Source organism: Phalangium opilio, unplaced genomic scaffold (genome assembly GCF_054372755.1).
Source record: "Phalangium opilio isolate 3A_F unplaced genomic scaffold, DU_Popi_V2 ptg000077l_1, whole genome shotgun sequence".
Taxonomy (NCBI): domain Eukaryota; kingdom Metazoa; phylum Arthropoda; class Arachnida; order Opiliones; family Phalangiidae; genus Phalangium; species Phalangium opilio.
Window position 1 is genome coordinate 4,821,081 of NW_028324185.1, and position 17,959 is coordinate 4,839,039.

The 17,959-nt window shown below is 41.9% G+C and overlaps 1 protein-coding gene across 1 annotated transcript; it reads right to left on the bottom strand.

Annotated features, from left to right (window-relative positions):
* Positions 1 to 274: 274 nt before the first annotated feature.
* LOC149657013 (zinc finger BED domain-containing protein 4-like) lies at positions 275 to 1,591 on the bottom strand. Its single transcript, XM_089844661.1, has one exon. It carries the CDS (start codon positions 1,589 to 1,591, stop codon positions 275 to 277), a length of 1,317 nt encoding a protein of 438 aa, XP_089700787.1.
* Positions 1,592 to 17,959: the final 16,368 nt, after the last annotated feature.

Here is a 17,959-nt window from a genome sequence, read left to right on the forward strand (position 1 = left end):
TTCCACGTACCTTATTGAATAAGGTGTCAAGTAGGCTTCGTTCAGTTCTTGTTTCGCCACAACCGTTGTCGTTCAGTACAGCCTGGTAATGCGTCTCACTTGTTTCATCATGAACGTTAGCATCGTTGAGGTCGTTGTAATGCAGCTCATCTAAGTAGCGTTTCACATCCAATGTGTGCTGGCCGCTTAGTAAAGTGTCTTTAAATCGTGAGTCCACAAACCTGGCTGCCAGTAGGTGGTCTTTAGTTAGATCGAATCGTTCGTTGCGTTGCTTCTAGACTTCGTCTCTGAAGGCTTTAACTCCTTTTCCTGTGGCTGCCTTTACTTCGTCTTTCAAAATGAAGATAGTTGGAACAATAAGGCTGGACGTGACTGATGTATCAGCACTGAAAATTGCAGTGGCTTCCGCTATGATGCTCAGAATGGGCAGAGAGGATTCCAGAGTGTTTCTCAAGGGTTTGGTCAAAGGCAACGGTGGAGTCTTCGCGCTGTTTTTCTTCTCCGTGCATTCCACCAGGGCAAGTGATACTGCGACATCGTTTGTCTTCAGCCAACGCAAAAGATTGAACGTACTGTTAAATCGAGTAACAACGTCTAAGGGAGGTGATGACTCAGGACTTCCATTGTCAATTTGATGTTTCTTTAGGGATTTTGCACCTACTGTAGAGCAATGGAAAAATGCCCCAATTCTATGAGCGCACTTGATGACATTCTTTATCATTATTTGACCTTCCAACGCTCCACAAATCGCAAGCTGTGGCTTATGCCACTTCACTCCAAAAAGTCGTGCGGTGCAGGGCATCGAGTTAGTTGTATCTGTGGTAGAGAAGAACACTTGTGATAGGTCTAGATTATAATGCTTCAACTGTGTCCTTATGAGGTTTTCAGTTGCCGCTGACGTATGGTCAGCATCTCGAATTTCCAAGTTCGACACTGATAAGCATTTGGAGTACAAAACCCATTCATTCTCGTTGATATAATGACATGTAACGACCAAGTAGTTACTACCCTTACCACTTTTCCAGTGATCAAACGTTATGAAAAATCGTGAACTACCAATATCGGTCTTCAACGTTGACTGCAGCTTCTTTTCCAGATCAATTCTTGTGTCGTTTAATTTTCGAGAGAGTGTTGTGGGATGTGGAGGACTGTATCGACCTTCAGTTAGTACAGAGCATAGATACTTGAATCCGGAACCAGCGACTGCCTCAAACGGTCTCGCATCGGCTGCGACGTATGTTAGTACAGCTTTATCATACTCATCCTTGTTTAACTGTGGTAAAGGTTTACGTTTCTTATGTGGTGATGCAGTTGACGTTGACCCTGAATATAGTGACCGTTTCTCTAAAGATGTTTTAGCTTTGTGAGCTGTGTGTTCTTTGGTCTTTGCATACTGAACGGGATGCTTCCTTTGCAAGTGACTCCATAAATGAGAGGATGTTCCACTAGACTGTATGGCAAATGTTTGGTGACAAGTGTTACACCCTAAGTCGGTGGCAGATTGAACGAAACCATTTTTTTCGACGGGGCGGTCGGGCCCGCTTCGGCTTCGTTCTCGTTTTAGTTCAAGTTTAGGCATGGAGGCCGCCATTTTTGATTTTGTGCCCATGCTTCTCGAATATTCTACGGCTTAGCTCCGACTTTCGGATTTCTATTATTTATTGACTCCGTAATCCTTACAAATGCCTATTGCTTTTATAATAGAATAAATAATTAGGCTTACTAATTATTTGGATACATAGTTTTTACTAATGATTAAAGGCTATTTTTCGGGGAATATATTGTCGGCATAAAATAAATTGGCTTAAATCTTCCTATTTGAATGAGCGAATCCGAACCGTGCCCAAGCTTTAATAATCAATTTTATCGTGAACGCAAACAATCGGACTCGTCCTCGGCTTCTTCCAAACCTTCGGAATCATCGGGATCCCCGCTTCATTCAGCTAAGCCTAATCTCGTGGTCGGAAGCCTTTTACGCCCCCCTCGGTTAACCGCAACAAAGATGGCTTATGCATACGATTCAAATGAGGAACCCCTGTGGGATGAGAACCCCGACCTAGGTCCTGATAGAACAACCCAGTCTGAACAGGGAAATATATCATCTCAGACCCGCGCTCTAATGGAGGCAGAAAGACGAAGCGAAGCAAATTTAACCCTTTTTAATCAAAGAAGCCAAAGTCCGGTCCCTAGCGGAAATCTAACAAGGAGAAACAGATTTGGGAGCATATCAGATCTCCCTACAGTACAAGTAACTCCTAGAAGTAGCCCAATTAGACCCTCAACTGAATTAAGCGCTTACGCAGGGGCCAAACTGTTTATGCAGAATTGGACTACTTCTACGCGAATAAATCCCACGATTACGTCGACAGCCACAATGCCTTTAGCTAACCAAACGACAACTTCCAATCATGGAACCCTCCCAAGGAGAAGTTCCGTTAGTCACATGAGTGCCCCGATACGATTGGCTAGAGCAAATCCGGTAGGACAATCACAGGGGACCATTAGTCAAACCCCAGTTGCCCCCCAGGGAAATCCTCAGCCTCCTCCTGGATCTCAGCTCCATGGTACACAGGGTACAGGTCAAGCCCAAGGGACACCAAATCCCCAATCACAAGGAAATCCTACTGCCGGAGGCGCCCAACAGGCAGCTTTTCTAGCTTCAATTTTACAGTCATTTTCTAATCTGGCAGTATCTAACCAAGGAAATGTAAAGGGTTTAGAGCCCCCTGAGAGGCTAGCATTCTATGGTAAAAGGAGCGAGAGCGTCCCTGAGTTCATTAGGAACTTTGAGGAGTACGCAAGTTTGCACAAAATTAGTGATGACGATAAAATGCTTTTTATGCCAGTATTGTTACGGGATAATGCCCTCTATTGGTTCCGCTCCCTTCCCCCAGGAGTTGATTGGGCAGAGTTTAAGGGAAGATTAAAAAGGCACTATAGAATAAAGGATGAGGGAGCTAAAGCTAGATTAGACTTGCAGACCAGAAAACAGAAACCTAATGAGTCCATAGATGAGTTTTTCGGTCATTTTATTAGGGTTAATCAGAGTTTAAATCCCCCAATACCAGAAGATGAGTTACTCGTCATTATGAAACGTAATCTAAGGATGGAATTTAAGGGATTACTCATGGTCCTCCCAGCGGACACAATAACAGAACTACATGACGTTTGCTTAAATATCGAACAAACTTTTGACTTACATCCCCCAAGCCCATCCAAGAAGGAGACTACCCTACCTAATAAAGCAACTCAAGACCCCATAGTATTTAGAGAACAGGTAGCTCCCGCGATTGTGAATAGCTCCCAGACAGGGACTGGTCAAGGGTGTACCAATTGTATGGGACATGTTACTAATAGGGACATCCAGTACGGAATTACTAACACTCCTCTTCCGGACGGATCACAAACCCCTACGTCTACCCCAGTTGTTCCACAAGGTCCTCCAGCTCATAACTACCGAGCTCCTTTCCCGAGAACAAACCCCCAATCTAGGCAACCTCAACGGGACACAAGAAGACGTCCCCTACCAGACGATTACCCTTGTCAAACTAGAATCTTTGAAAGAAGAAATCCAGCCTATGAACCACGAGAGCAACTACCTCGACAACGAGCTTTTCCACCTCCTCCAAGACGCCACTCGAACCCGGAGAATCAAGTTCCTCCGACATTCCATCAGGAAGCACGTTCCTTCACCTGCTTTAATTGTGGTGGTCAAAATCACTATGCAAGCGAGTGCCCCTCGCCCCGGGTTGAAAGGCAAAGAGACCAGAATCCGGGAAACGCCAACCCGGGGGGGAGTCACAGAGGACGTCTCCCTCCCGCGTCTCGATAGTCCCTAACGAGGAAGAAGGAATTGTGACAAGATCACCCCTTCGACTTGCCACAGTCCAACGAAGACGAGGTCTTCCAAAACGGAATCCTCATTTATTAAAGATTAAATTTGAACATTTAAGCCTACAGACCAGAATTGACAATGGGGCAGAAGTATCAATGATCAGTCTAGATCAGTGGAGGGCCATTCAAAGGTTTAGAGGAGACGTGAGACTAGAGCCAAACTCTGAGAAATCCGAATGCATAGTTATGGGAAATGGACAGTATTCCTTCACCAAAGGCTCTACTGTCTTAGACTTCGAAATAACGTTTGACCGGAATATTACGAGGCGATTTAGCCAGGAATTTCATATCGTCCCCTCCTTACTATGTGACGCCATTCTAGGCCAAGACTTCCTTGAGGACTGGAACACGATCATCGACTTTGGGAACTTGACTTGTACCATTGATGGACTTTCCCTTAAATTAATCGACGTATCGGACGATCAATTACCTCCATCGCCCCAGATGATCTCCAATGTAAACGAAGCGGTTGAATCAACCTCACTTTCACGAAGACAAAAGAGAGAGTTGAAAGAACTCCTCCTGCGATTCCCAGAGTTATTCAGTGACAAATTAGGGCGCACTAGTTTGGTACTGCATGAAATACACACCGGCAGCGCGGCACCTATCCATAAAAGACCATACCGCGTGAGCGAAGATAAAAAGAAAATCATTGAGCGTAACATCTACGAGATGCTGAAGAACGGCATTATTAAACCATCGACTTCCCCATGGGCTTCTCCTGTCGTTATTATTGAACAAGATGAGGGATCCGGGACCGGAAGAAAAAAGTACAGATTCTGTATAGATGTTCGTGAACTTAATTCCATCACAGCGAAGGACCCTTATCCGATTCCACGGATCGATGAGACTCTGAGTAAACTGGGAAAACCGAAATATATAACGGCCCTGGACTTGAAATCTGGCTATTGGCAAGTCGAGATGGAACCAGGAAGCGCACCCAAGACTGCCTTCATAACTCATGCCGGCAAGTACGAGTTCAATGTTCTCCCGTTCGGACTTTGCAACGCCCCAAGTACCTTCCAGCGCTTAATGGATGAAGTCTTTCGAGATGGAGAAAAATTCCCTATCGTCGTATATCTGGACGATATCCTCATAGCATCCGAAACATGGAAGGAACAGAAGAATGCGCTAGAATACGTCATGAACAAATTGAAGAACGCTGGCTTGACTCTTCAATTGAAGAAATGTCGATTTGCTCAGTCAGAAGCGGTAGTCCTGGGACACGTTATAAATGAAACAGGAATCTATATTGATCCATCCAAGATGGAAGCCATAAGGAAATATCCCCGGCCAAGGACCCTAAGACAGCTTCAGCGATTCCTGGGAATGGCTGGTTGGCACCATCGTTTTATACCCCATTATTCAAAACTGGCGTCCCCGCTCAACCAATTGAAGAAAAAGGGAATCAAATTTAGATGGGGTCCTGAACAAGAAGATGCCTTCCAGAAAATCAAGGAAGCCATCTGCAACTCTCCACCTCTGGCTGCGTACAAGCCAGACGCCCCCAGTATCCTGACCACTGATGCCTCAGACTAGAGGGCTGCAAACTGAAAAAAGTCATTCCCAAAGCCTGCCAACTCCAATGGTAAAATTTTCACAAACGCCACTGCCACCCTAACGCCACTGTTATATTTTCAACTCCTCCCTAACGCCACACTAAAGTTCATTTCATTTTTGAATCCCTGCCAAAGCCAATTGTAGGGTTTCACACGAATTCCAATCCCTGCCAAAGCCGATTGACATATTTAAAAATCTTTCCAATCCCTAACAAAGCCAATTGATAAATTCAATAATATTTCCAATCCCTGCCGAAGCCAATGTGAAATTTGACAATTTTATCAATCCCTGCCAAAGCCAATGAGAAATCCGACAAGTTTTCTGATAATCCCTGCCAAAGCAAATGAGATATGCGACAAGTTTTCTAATACTTGACCAAACTAATGAGATATCCGACAAGTTTTCCCATCTCTGCCAAAGCCAATGAGAGCTTCAACAAACTTTCTTACTCCAAAAACAAAAGCATTTAACCTAACCAATTTTCATTTATATTTACCCCAACGTTTCCCAGCCGGCCGTGTGATATATTATGAACTTATATATTATGAAGGTTTTTCAACGTTATCCCACTGCATTTTTTCAGTTATTTTTATTATAAACTTGAACATCGTTTATAATTGTAGTTTTCCTTTTTACGTTTAATCTAAGGCGACGGAAAAATTATGACCCTCTAACTTAAAAAGAACAAATAGTTTTAGTTTCGTTTTCTCTCGCACTGCAATGAATTTGATTTTTTTTGCGGAGGGACGGCTGTACCAGCCGCGACCGTCATGTGCCGTCTGTGTGGGGTTGAACTTCATGAATCCAGCTTGCGCCAAAACAACCGCGTGGGAAATTCAAAGAGGAAAAATTGACTAATATCACTAATGCCACCCAACTCCGGTTGAATAAAATAGGGCTGGCTCTCAATGCCACCAACTCCATTTGGATACTATAAATGCCAACGCCAGCCAAAGCCACCTGAATCCAAAAATAATCCAGTCCCGACCGAATCCCGTATAAGTTTTCGAAATATTTCCACTCCCTTCCGACTCCGTTTCATTTCAGAGATAATATTCCCAAAGCCACCCAAAGCCAAATTATTTATTTTACCCAACTCCAACTCCGACCAAAAATGAGGGAGTCCCTTGGCTTTCTATGGAGTTGGAGTTTTCCCAAAGCCTTTGCAGTCCTCTACCTCAGACGCAGGTTTAGGGGCTATGTTGTCACAGATCCAAGACGAAGTTGAAGTTCCAATTGCCTACGCTAGCAGAAATCTCAGAAATGCTGAAGCGAGTTACAGCACATCCGAGAAGGAATGTCTCGCGATTCATTGGGCTCTTAGACATTTGCGCCCATATTTGGAAAATAAACCATTTACGGTGGTAACAGACCACAAGGCTCTACAATGGCTTTTTGGACTCAAGGAACCCAATTCGAAACTCGTCAGATGGGCGATGTACTTACAGACCTTTGATTTCAAGGTTCAACACAAGAGAGGAGTCGAAAATGTCGTTGCTGATGCCCTCTCAAGAGCCCCAATTGGCCTTTACGCTATGTCAATTGCTTCCTCAGTCGAAGAAGAGAACCCAGGCGCATCATCCGAAGAATCCAATGCACCATCGGATCAGTCTCATCTCGCTTATATTTTGCCACCATACCCACATGCGAACTTTCACATCTTCGACCGCTATGACATTATAACAGCTCAAGGGGAAGACCCCGTTATCCGCGATATTATCGAACATTTCCAACAAGAAAATCCACCGGAACATCCCGATTTTGAGATGGTCAATCATCTAATCTACCGAAAAGCATCGGGAGTCCGTCCAGCAAGGATATACTTACCAAGATCTTTGAGAAGGGAAGCAATACGGCTTCTACATGACCATCCGCTTTCCGCTCACAGAGGGAAATACAAGACCAAAGAGAAAGTCGGCTATAGATACTGGTGGCCCGACCTAGAGAAGGACGTAAGACAATACGTCAAGGAGTGCGTCTTATGCCAACAATATAAGATTAGCAACCGCAGAACTCCGGGACTCATGATCTCCACCGTTCCAACTGGACCATTCGATAAGATTGGAGTCGACATTATGGGACCTTTTCCAGTCAGTAGAAGAGGATATAAGAACCTCCTCGTTTTCACCGACTACATGACTAAATTTGTCGAACTGATACCGTTGAAGAGGATAACTGCAGACGCCTGCGCATTAGCTCTCAAGAACTTTGTCTGTAGATGGGGCGCACCAAAACAGATCCTCAGTGATCGAGGAACGCAGTTCGTGTCCTCTTTATGGCATGACACATGCAGGTTATTCCACATTGGACCAATTCACACAGCCCCTTATCATCCGCAATCGAACATTACCGAACGAGTTAACCGTGTCCTGGGCGAAACGATCTCCATTTACGTAGAAAATAATCATCGGACCTGGGATGAAACGTTGAATGCTCTCGCCTTTGCAATCAATTCCGCTCCCCACGAGACAACAAAACGATCCCCGTTCTATTTGAACATGGGAAGAGAACCTAGACTCCCATGGGACATAGACATTGGTATGCCGCTTGAAGAATTCGAAGATCGTTCCGAGACGTTAAGAATCCTCCGAGACCAATGGAAACTAACGAAGAACTTTTCGAAACTGGCCCAAGCCAAACAAAAGAAGTATTACGACCTCAGGAGGGAAGACCTTGAGTTCGATGTTGGTACAATAGTTTGGAAGGTAACCCATCCGTTATCCAACGCCAGGCTTGGCCGAATGGCCAAACTTTGCCCAAAATGGACCGGCCCGTTTAAGATCATTGAAAAACAAAGTCCTCTAGTGTATATCCTTGAAGACATGATATCGAGACAGAAGACAGGCCCTATTAATATCTCCCAATTGAAATTGTATCAAACACCGGAAGCTCCATTGGAAGAGGACGAGGAGCATAGTTCTCCAAGAGAAGAACGAATGGAACCCATCGAACCTGAAAATCCTAACCAAGAAAGCGAGGAGACGCGACCGAAAGAAATTGTCTCTCCACTTCGACCGAGAGAACGCTTTACAGGTGGAAGACAACCCCAAGAAGTTCCAGAAAACGTCGTATCTGCGGAAGAAGTCCAGAATATAGAAGTCGTCAGGCCGAGGACCCCAGTTGCTCCAGTAAGGACAACAGAATTACCACCTCGTGAAGGAGAGCCTTCCCACGACGTATCACAAGAAGGACCACAACCACCCTCTGAATCGTTCGAGGAAGTTGTCGAAATGATCGGACCATTCCGATTTGTAGATAAAGTTCCGAAGAGAAGATCACAAGAAACAGAAATCATTACGCCGACCACTCCTCGAGCAGAAGTACCCCAACCGGAAGAGACACGGCAGGAACCCCAAGAGCATAATGTTATTCAAGAAGTACTTCCGGAACCAAATCCATCTCCACAAGGAACAGTACCTCCCTCCGCGACTGCACAAGTATCTCCGAAACTTACAACCGGGAGAACGAAGAGGGATCACCCTACCACAACGTCGACGGAAGGGATCCAACCTAGGAAGAAAACTCTTCGGAAATTGAGTACGTCTACCGATGACGACAGAGCGTCCGACACGGAACCAGAAGGACGAGGTCCTCTGATGCCCTCCTCCCCGGCTCCAAGACGAAAGAGACGACCATTGAGAAGAAAATCAAGGAGTAACCCCACTAGCGACGAACCTGAGATCCCCGATCTCCGTAAAAGAAGTCACCCGACAACAACGTCGTCTGGTGTTAGACCAAAGAGGAAGCAATTTAGAAAGGCCTCCAGTAAAAGCCCTTCGACTAAGGACTCCAGGAGTCGGACTAAGCAACGAATAGTTCAACCGAGAGCTCAAAGGCGGGATGAATTGAGTTCGTCCTCCGAAAACGCGGACCGAATTGTAAGCGCAGGACGAGGAAACAAACGAACCAGAGGGCCAACAACAGGAAGTTCGTCCACCAGACCCCAAAGAAAAATACAGAAGGCCCATACCTTATCAACAAGTCCAGAAGGCGATCTTCCCCCTTCCGCCGTAGCAGAAGAAACTGAATCTTCGAGTAGTGAAGATGACACTCGACCCCTAATAACTCCCTCCATTCCAGAGCATAGAGCCACAAACTATGAGAAACCCTTCCGGAAAGGATGGATTCGCGAACTATGTTACCGCCATACAGTCCAACCCGGAAAAGTGGATATGGATATTTATTACTATCCCCCTGGTCGAAAGAGCAATATGTTACGCTCTCCCAACGAAATCGGTCAATATTTGAAAGATAATAGAATACGAGATTTAGAACCAAGCGACTTCTGCTTTAAAAGAACGCCCATAGCCAAACCACCCTGGGAGCGAGTGCGACTAGCTCACCCGAGGAGGACCATCTTAACAGCAGTCTAACTAGATGCATGGACGCGGCACGCTGGCTAATGGTCACCCTCTCTGGATCTAATGTTTATTGTTTGATCATTTACAGGATGGAACCGCCACACTTTTTATATAAGTCGGGAAATGTCCGGCTACGCCGCGGAAACCACCAATTACGTGCGCCGGAAGATTACCTTCTCAACCCCATCCCACGGAACATGCCGATCGTCTCGTTGCCTCCGGCAAGACACTTTCTTTCTGACGATATTCTTCAATCCCTAGACGTCTCACGTCCGCCCCAACGAGATGAGGTCCCTGTCTGCCTACAACCCTGTCCACACCGCCAGAGCCAACCCGCCGACGACTCAACGCCGGATATTTTGCATCTGCATCCGGAAGACACCGAGCGCCAAACTCTACTTGACGACGAAGAGCGTGAACAACAAATTCGTCACGAGGGCAGACCTCCCCTCTTTCCACGAAATTTTAGGGTCCGCATCACGCGCCCCATTTCAGCACCTGTCTATATACCCCTTCCCTCAAGCGTGGATATGACGCCGCTGCTGCCACCCGCCACTACTTTACAGGAAGCCATGGAGCTTAGTGCTCAGCTCTACCCAGTGCCCTACCCGTCCTCAGCCGAAACGATGGAACGTTCTGTCCCTGCTCCCATGGAAACGGAAATCGCTGGTGCCAGTGCAGCTCCAAAGACGAGCGTAACTGCGCCCGTCTCTGCCACGTCAGCCCCGCCAGTCACTGCAGAAAACGTTAACATCCCTGAAGCAGGTGCTGCCGCCACTCTTCCAACAGAAATAGATCTTGACGCCACTCACGCAGACGATCCCACTCTCGATTTCGGAAGTCAAGCCATTAATCAGAAAGCAACGAGCCTTAACGATGTTCCTCACCACCCCACAGTGCCATTCAGGGACACCCTGCCCTTGTATACGCAATATGAACGTATGTTCCAGGACAACGGCCCCGTTCCCATCCCGCAGGAGAAGCTGTACGAAGTTTCAGATTATGACCGCCTCTTTGTGCCAGATCTCCCGTACCTCAGAGCACCACCCCGCAACCGCACCCTGTTCCCGATTGCCTGGGACGGAATGTTAGAGTCAGACCGTGCTCGCTTATATCCGGTAACACCTGGAGGGTTCCCATTCATCACCCGTCCGGCTGCTACCTACGAATGCCCAGTATGTAACGCGGTAGGCCTCCACCGAGCGATGGTCTGCCCCAGAAAATTCATCCAGAAGGATAGGAAGAGAGGTATCAAGTCTTCCTATATAGATTTCTCGGAATATCCCGCGCAGTAACATTGAAAAAAAAAAAATTTTTGTTTCACACCCTTTTTGTATCAAGCACATTTTTGTATCTTTTCTTATACCCCGCACTTGGTTCCTGTCCCCCGTTCTCTCTCTTTGTTGTGTGGGCGGATGCAACGCCTCTGCAGACGTCGTTGCAGACGACGGCTGGGGAGCCAATAGTCCCCGACTTATGTCCCGCCAGCCGTCATCCTTATCTTATTAACCCCTCCCCCTTTTTTTGTACGCGATTGAAAACGAAGGTGATAAGAAACACCGGTTCTCGTATAACGAGCAGTTGCGTTTTAGTTTTGACCGCGAACAAGAAAAATAATAGTCGCTGACATCAGGAACCAGGTTCGGGTTTTGTTTATGACATTCCGCGCATTTTTGAGTCGCGTCATCCATTTGGAAAATTAAATTTGAGTTCTTTGAATAAAATATATTTCATCGAGAGCATAAAGGTATGTGTTTTCTTGCTTCTTGAATATTTTCCGCTCGGAACAATAGGCCGATAAATTCTATTTTTCCGCGGCTTGTAACGATTCCCCTTTCGCGACCGGCCACTCTATTTTCCGACGGGGCAATCAGTTACAAGGTCCTCATTATATTTATTGAGGATACACAGGGAATTATTAAGCGCTTTAACCTTTCCAAATGACATTGGCAATATCTCACCAATTTGAACTATGTATTTACGGTTTTTAATTGGGTGGTGGAACTGTGTTTAGAAAGTAAAATCGTCTCGGCTCGGAGAGGTTTATTTTGGTTTCCCAACTTGTTTAACTCATATGGTGTGTTTTTAAGTTAAAGGTTTTTCGATATGAGCTTAGAGCGTGAAGGGTGAAGATAGAAATCATCTACACGGGACGTGTCTGTCTATCACCACGTTCGCAGTTGGAAAATCGGAGCAACCGTGTTCGCAATTTTCGCACCGCGTTCGCAGTTAACAGAAATTAGGAAAATTCTACTTCATTACGCTCTCTCCACACTTGTCTTTCGTATGCTATATACCACATACACGCCAATCTGTACTTATTAGCATCTGACAACACCATTATATATTGGTTTTCTGTGTATACCACATACACGCCAATCTGCAACATTGGCTTCTTCTCCATTATCATCGTTGGGGTTAAGATGTACGCGCTTTCGGCTACGGTTACGAGAAACGTTTAGCCTCCCAATGGCTGGGCTTCCACCAAATGCTCACGCAATTGCGCTTATTCCTAACATTTTTGAATTAATCGCTTTATATACCCTAAATTTCCAAAAATTGTGAAAACGGTGTACACTAGAAGTCAAACGTCAACAATAGCTATGTTTAAATTCATTTTAAAAATAATGTTTCATAAAAAGGCTTAACTAGAATTAAGGTAAAATAATGACGATTAAAAAAATTAATATCAGTTATATTTGTTTAATTATTTAATAGCGCTATATAAATAGCAAGGTTCCAGCTTGAGAAAACTTAAAGAGGACAGTTCTAACATGCAGAGCTATACCCCTTTAAGCAAGGGCAGTTCTCGCATGCAATGTGAAACTGCATAAAAAGTTGGTCATTTTCACAGACTTAATAATTAGTATTCATTGAGTACCTTATCCCGGAAATATCGGTTTACATGAAGCCGATATTGGCCGATACCGATATCAAAAAGATAGGCCGATATATCGGTGCATCCCTAGTTCTATCAAGGTACAATACCGCCTGATTACGAATTTTTTGTTAATTTTATTTTCCATGAATATCATCTTTAAAAAAATGTTTAAAAATTTAGTTTTTCAATAATTTTTTACTGTTCGGATTGACTTTAATATTTAAACAGTAATGAAAATGAAAGACCTTTTTTAAGAAACCCGCAGTACTATAATTTTCCATTTTTAATTTCAAAACGGTGTTTTAAAAGTTTTATTTTACACCGAATTTACACTTCAAATTGACCACAAAAACTCAAGGTAATAAAACTCTCTTTTGGGTGTTTTTACGGTGTAAAAAAAGTGTTTTCTTAAATTATACCCTTTTAACACGTTTTTAACACTTCCCTTTCCTTGAGTGTGGGTTCTCTCTTTTTTCTTTTTCTGTGGGTCTCTGTTGATACTCTTGGTGCCTGACTGCCTAATGTTCAACCACTATAAAACGCAACTGTTGAGGACAACTGGTGGAGCCAATGCCATTGAAAAGGTACATATTTTTATAGATTAATTTCATTTCTACTTGTCGGTTAGATATGGCGAGTTGGCATCTTTACATTTAAATAAAATACTCAGTTCCATCAAAACGTATTATGAGTCAGTGTTTCTGTTAGAATTAGGATGAAAAATCTAGTATACAAGCGTATGAAATAAGTGTTCGTTCCAACTCTAACAGATAAATCACAACTAAGTAACACGTCAACGAAACCCATTTAAGATTTATTTATTTGCAAATTACAAGCGTACAAAACCAGTGTTTGTTCCAACTATAACAGAACTATGTAACACAACAAAGAATATTCGCTGTTAACCGAATCGTCGTCTTTTCAAGCGGCGTTCGGCATAAAATTCACCTAAGGATGAGCGTGGGAAATTTTCCTATTGGTAAGCTTCGGGGCATGTTACTCGTTGTGTACTATGCTCGCTTTCTACGTACCGTGCTGTTCACAGTTAACAAGAGCATTCATCCTCTTGCTGCGTTCCCACTATACTGTATATTGATGAGAAGCGAAGTTCGAATCCATTTGTTTTTTCTAGGGTGAATACCATGACGAAATCCACGCAAATTGTTGCCATTAAGTTAAACCAGCAAAAACTAAACAATACTTTCGACATTCTTGACGTCATTAGTTTTAAGATTAAAAGTTAAACAATTAAAATAATCGCTCAGATTCAAAATTCTAAATAGTTCCAATAATGGCTGATTCAGAAAATGAATTTTTTTACGAAATGTTTATCCGTAAATTTTTAATTAAGTCTTAATTTCAGAAGTAAACCACGCGATTGCAGTCCTGTATAAGTAATTAGCAACGCGTTCAAAGTACCGGTAAGTGGTAGATCCATTATATGATATGTTCATAAGATATGATCCATTAGTTTGTTTTCAGTGGCGTCGCAGAGCCATGGAGGGTAGGGGTGCTATATTTATAAATTTATAAACATCTTCTAAAATATTAAACTTAAAGAGTGTAACAAGAAGCTCAACAAGGTGTAATAAGACATAATCTATGAGATTGAGCAACCTTCCTTATGAGAATTAAATGTTGTTTCTCACATCTATTACAAAGTATATTGAGAAAGGCCCGCAAATTAGGGTAAATTGTAAGGCATATGGAAGATAAAAATTATAAAAGATTTTTTTGCCTTTTCGGGTCTTTGGAATTTTTGACCCTTGATGCTGTTTCTGAAGGTTTGCAATATATTTATGATATTGCCAAAAACGGATTTATGAACTAAGAACGTCGGATCATAGCTTTAGCCTCTGGTACCATCCTCGCATACTTTATAGAGAAACTTCTAACTAATATTTTGAATCCACCCACAAATTTTGTATATAGCAACTTCTAGTAATCGGAAATGTCATTCTTACCTCTATTTTCATGGTTAAATATTTTTTCCAAATTGCACCAGTGGTAAAAAAGCAAGTGGACAACAATGCGATATAACTCCCGATTTAGTGGAATTAAGTTTCAAAGCTAAGAATATATATAATTGATGTTTCTTTAAAATTTAAAGTGTCTGGTTTTTCTTTCTTTGTACTAAAATTACTATTTGTAGTACAATTATAAGTTATTATTATTATTTACTTGCCATATTCAGCATCTATATTTAAAGCCCAAAATATAAGAGAATAAGGCCGATAGATGGCGAGAAAGAGTTTTGAAATTATAAGCCACTCCCATCAAAACATACAAAGTAGTCCAGGATGGGTAGGGAATTTACTACGTTCAACGTTCTTCTAATATAAATCCGTTTTTGATATTGTTGATAATTGTAAAGTTACTTTGATTCGGTTTACATTTAAGGGCCTATTAAAAAATATTACTTCGTGTGGTTTAAAGCTTAAACGTTATCGCCCTCTTTTTAATCCAGTAACGTGGAATGTCCATGAAATAAGGTTAGAAAGTGGTAATAGAACCGATAATATTTCAATAAATATAATAAATTTGTTTATTTAGTTAAAGGAGGAAAACTAACAATTTGGAATTAAATTTAGGGGTTAAGGCCAAGTGTTGGGTTAGGGGAAAATGTCATTGGTAATTAAAAACACGGAGTACGTGTTAATGTTAAGGAACTTAAAAATTAAAAGACAAGACGGTTGAGCTTAAAAAATTTGAGACTGAAATATATTTCTCAAGACATTGACGTGCAATATTTCTTGAATTGTATCGGAAGTAATTTGGCTTGAAATGAAAATTTTTAATATTAAAATAATTCAATTTTAAAACACATATATTGATGTTTACTTTCCTTATAAACCTTTGTATCAATTTAAACCGTGCTTTGGGGAATTTTGTCGTAAACACATTTTGGGGGGTGTTTTGTCTTGTTGCTGGGGGTATTTTGTCCTCTGCATCCATTCGGGGGGAAATTGTCCGGGGGATTTTGTTTCAAACGTAAGGGGACTATGTCATTTTTTTCCCTGTTGGGGGATTATGTCCTACATTCCGATTACAGTTCTCTATTGCATTACATAACTATTTTAACGTTATCAATCTTGCAACACCAAATGTAATAAAAAACTATTTTCAGTGGAATAGTACTATTCCATTGAAGGTCTAGGCTACAAATACTGAAGCCAACCTGTATACTTAAAGCTAGTCTCATCGCGCTTATATCCCATTGGATAGAATCGGTTGGGCAGAATCCCATTCGATCGATGACGCGGAAGCCCATTCGATCGAATCCCATTCGACAGAAATCCCATTCGGCCGAAAATCCATTCGGCCGAAAATCCCATTCGACAGGAGTGCCATTCGGTCGGAAATCCCATTCGACAGATTGGTCATGTGAACGCATCCCATTTAAGCGCGTCAAGTGCAAACCCCTTAAGTACAAGAAGAGAAACCAACCGTACATGGCGCAAGCAGCCATTCTCGTTCTGCCAAGAACCAACGCTAGAGGTAGTGAACGATGAATGGCGTAGCTTTTTGGCCCAAGCTTAAAGCTGCTGTTAACGAGAATTCCGGCTTATTTATGGAATAAATGAATTCGTCTATATCCGATTCCACACACCGAACCTAACCCAACCTAACCTAACCTAGCCAACGCTAGAGGTAGTGAACGATGATTGGCGTAGCTTTTTGGCCCAAGCTTGAAGCTGCTGTTAACGAGAATTCCGGCTTATTTATGAAATAAATAAATTCGTCTATATCCGATCCCACACACCGAACCTCACCTAACCTAGAAAATAAGAATATTTTGGAAAAGGCCCATGTTTATTTTCAATGACCTTAATAAATATAGCATTATAAAATGCGAAATCGCACCAATGGGAAATTCGCTCCAACGAGACTTCTGTCCAACAGAAATGGGAAGTCTGCTCAATGGGAATATGATAAAATGCGAAATCGCGCCGATGGGAAATTCGCTCCAACGAGACTTCTGTCCAACAGGAATGAGAAGTCTGCTCAATGGGAATTAGGTCCATTGGGAACAGCCGGCTAGCTTCGGTCAATTAGAACAACTTATTTTTTATTTCGGTCCAATGGAATTTCGTTCCAATGGAATTCTGTTCAATGGTTATATACCCTCATCGCAGGTGATCATATCCATAAGAATAGAAAAACCGCGCTTGTAAGTAATTTCTCGATTAAAAGTTTTGTTTACAATTAACTTGGGAAGGTTTTTGAATCTCTACGAGCCAGATTTCTCTGTAAGTGTGAAACAGGCCCTAGGTTAAACCTAGCCTTATAAACGTTTAAGTCATCGCAGCATCGTAGTACTATACTTTTAGTCTTAAATTAAGACTATGTTAAATGTTTAATAGCCAAACATTTATCTTATTTCTGGAATAAAGAAATATTAAATTTATACAATATTTATTGTTCTTTAGAAAATATTCAGTTTTCTAAAACCTAAAAATCGATTTTTTAAATTTAAATCGGATTTTTTGGATTTTAATTGAACAACTAGATAGTAAATTACCAACATAAAACCTTTTGAGTCAAAATTAAACCAAAAGCAAAATAATCATGACATTTAAGCAGCTATTAGATATTTTCTACAAAGTTATTCTTATTGCTACTATTCAAATGCTTGTATAAAAAGACTAGCTTGACCGCTATTTCATTTCCTAGCCTATCCAGCAAGACAAACTGGAGTTCTGGAAAAACTTAAACTTAAATATACCAAAACCATGATTGTTTTTAATTATAAGTCTTTTCTAGTTAAGTTTCTTTTCTAGTTTCTTAAACTACTTCTTGGAATCTTAGAAAACATTTTTTTAAAAATAAAAATATATTCTTGATTTTAATCAAATGATTTTTTAAAAAAAATCGCTTGATTTAAATAAGTGATTTAAATCCAACTGATTTAAATCAAACAACCCTGCTAAAAAAGAAACGTGGTATATTTTAGGCTTAGAGACGTTACAAGTGTAAAAGTGTTTCCAATGGCAAATAATAGAAAATGGGACGATGTTCTTTTAATATTTATCACATTTATAAAATCTATCGAGAGTGAATTTTAATGATTAAAATTTCGTATTGTTGTTGAAAAATTTTCAACAATACCCTAAAATGTCTGAGTTTATCCCAAATATTATCAAAATCATAAATTTCTAGTCGCTAAGCCAAAAAGCTTTTCCGATAAGCCAGTATCAGATTTAACGCGTAAGAACCAGATATTGAAGAAATAAAAACTGAGGGACACCTAAAAACCCTGTCG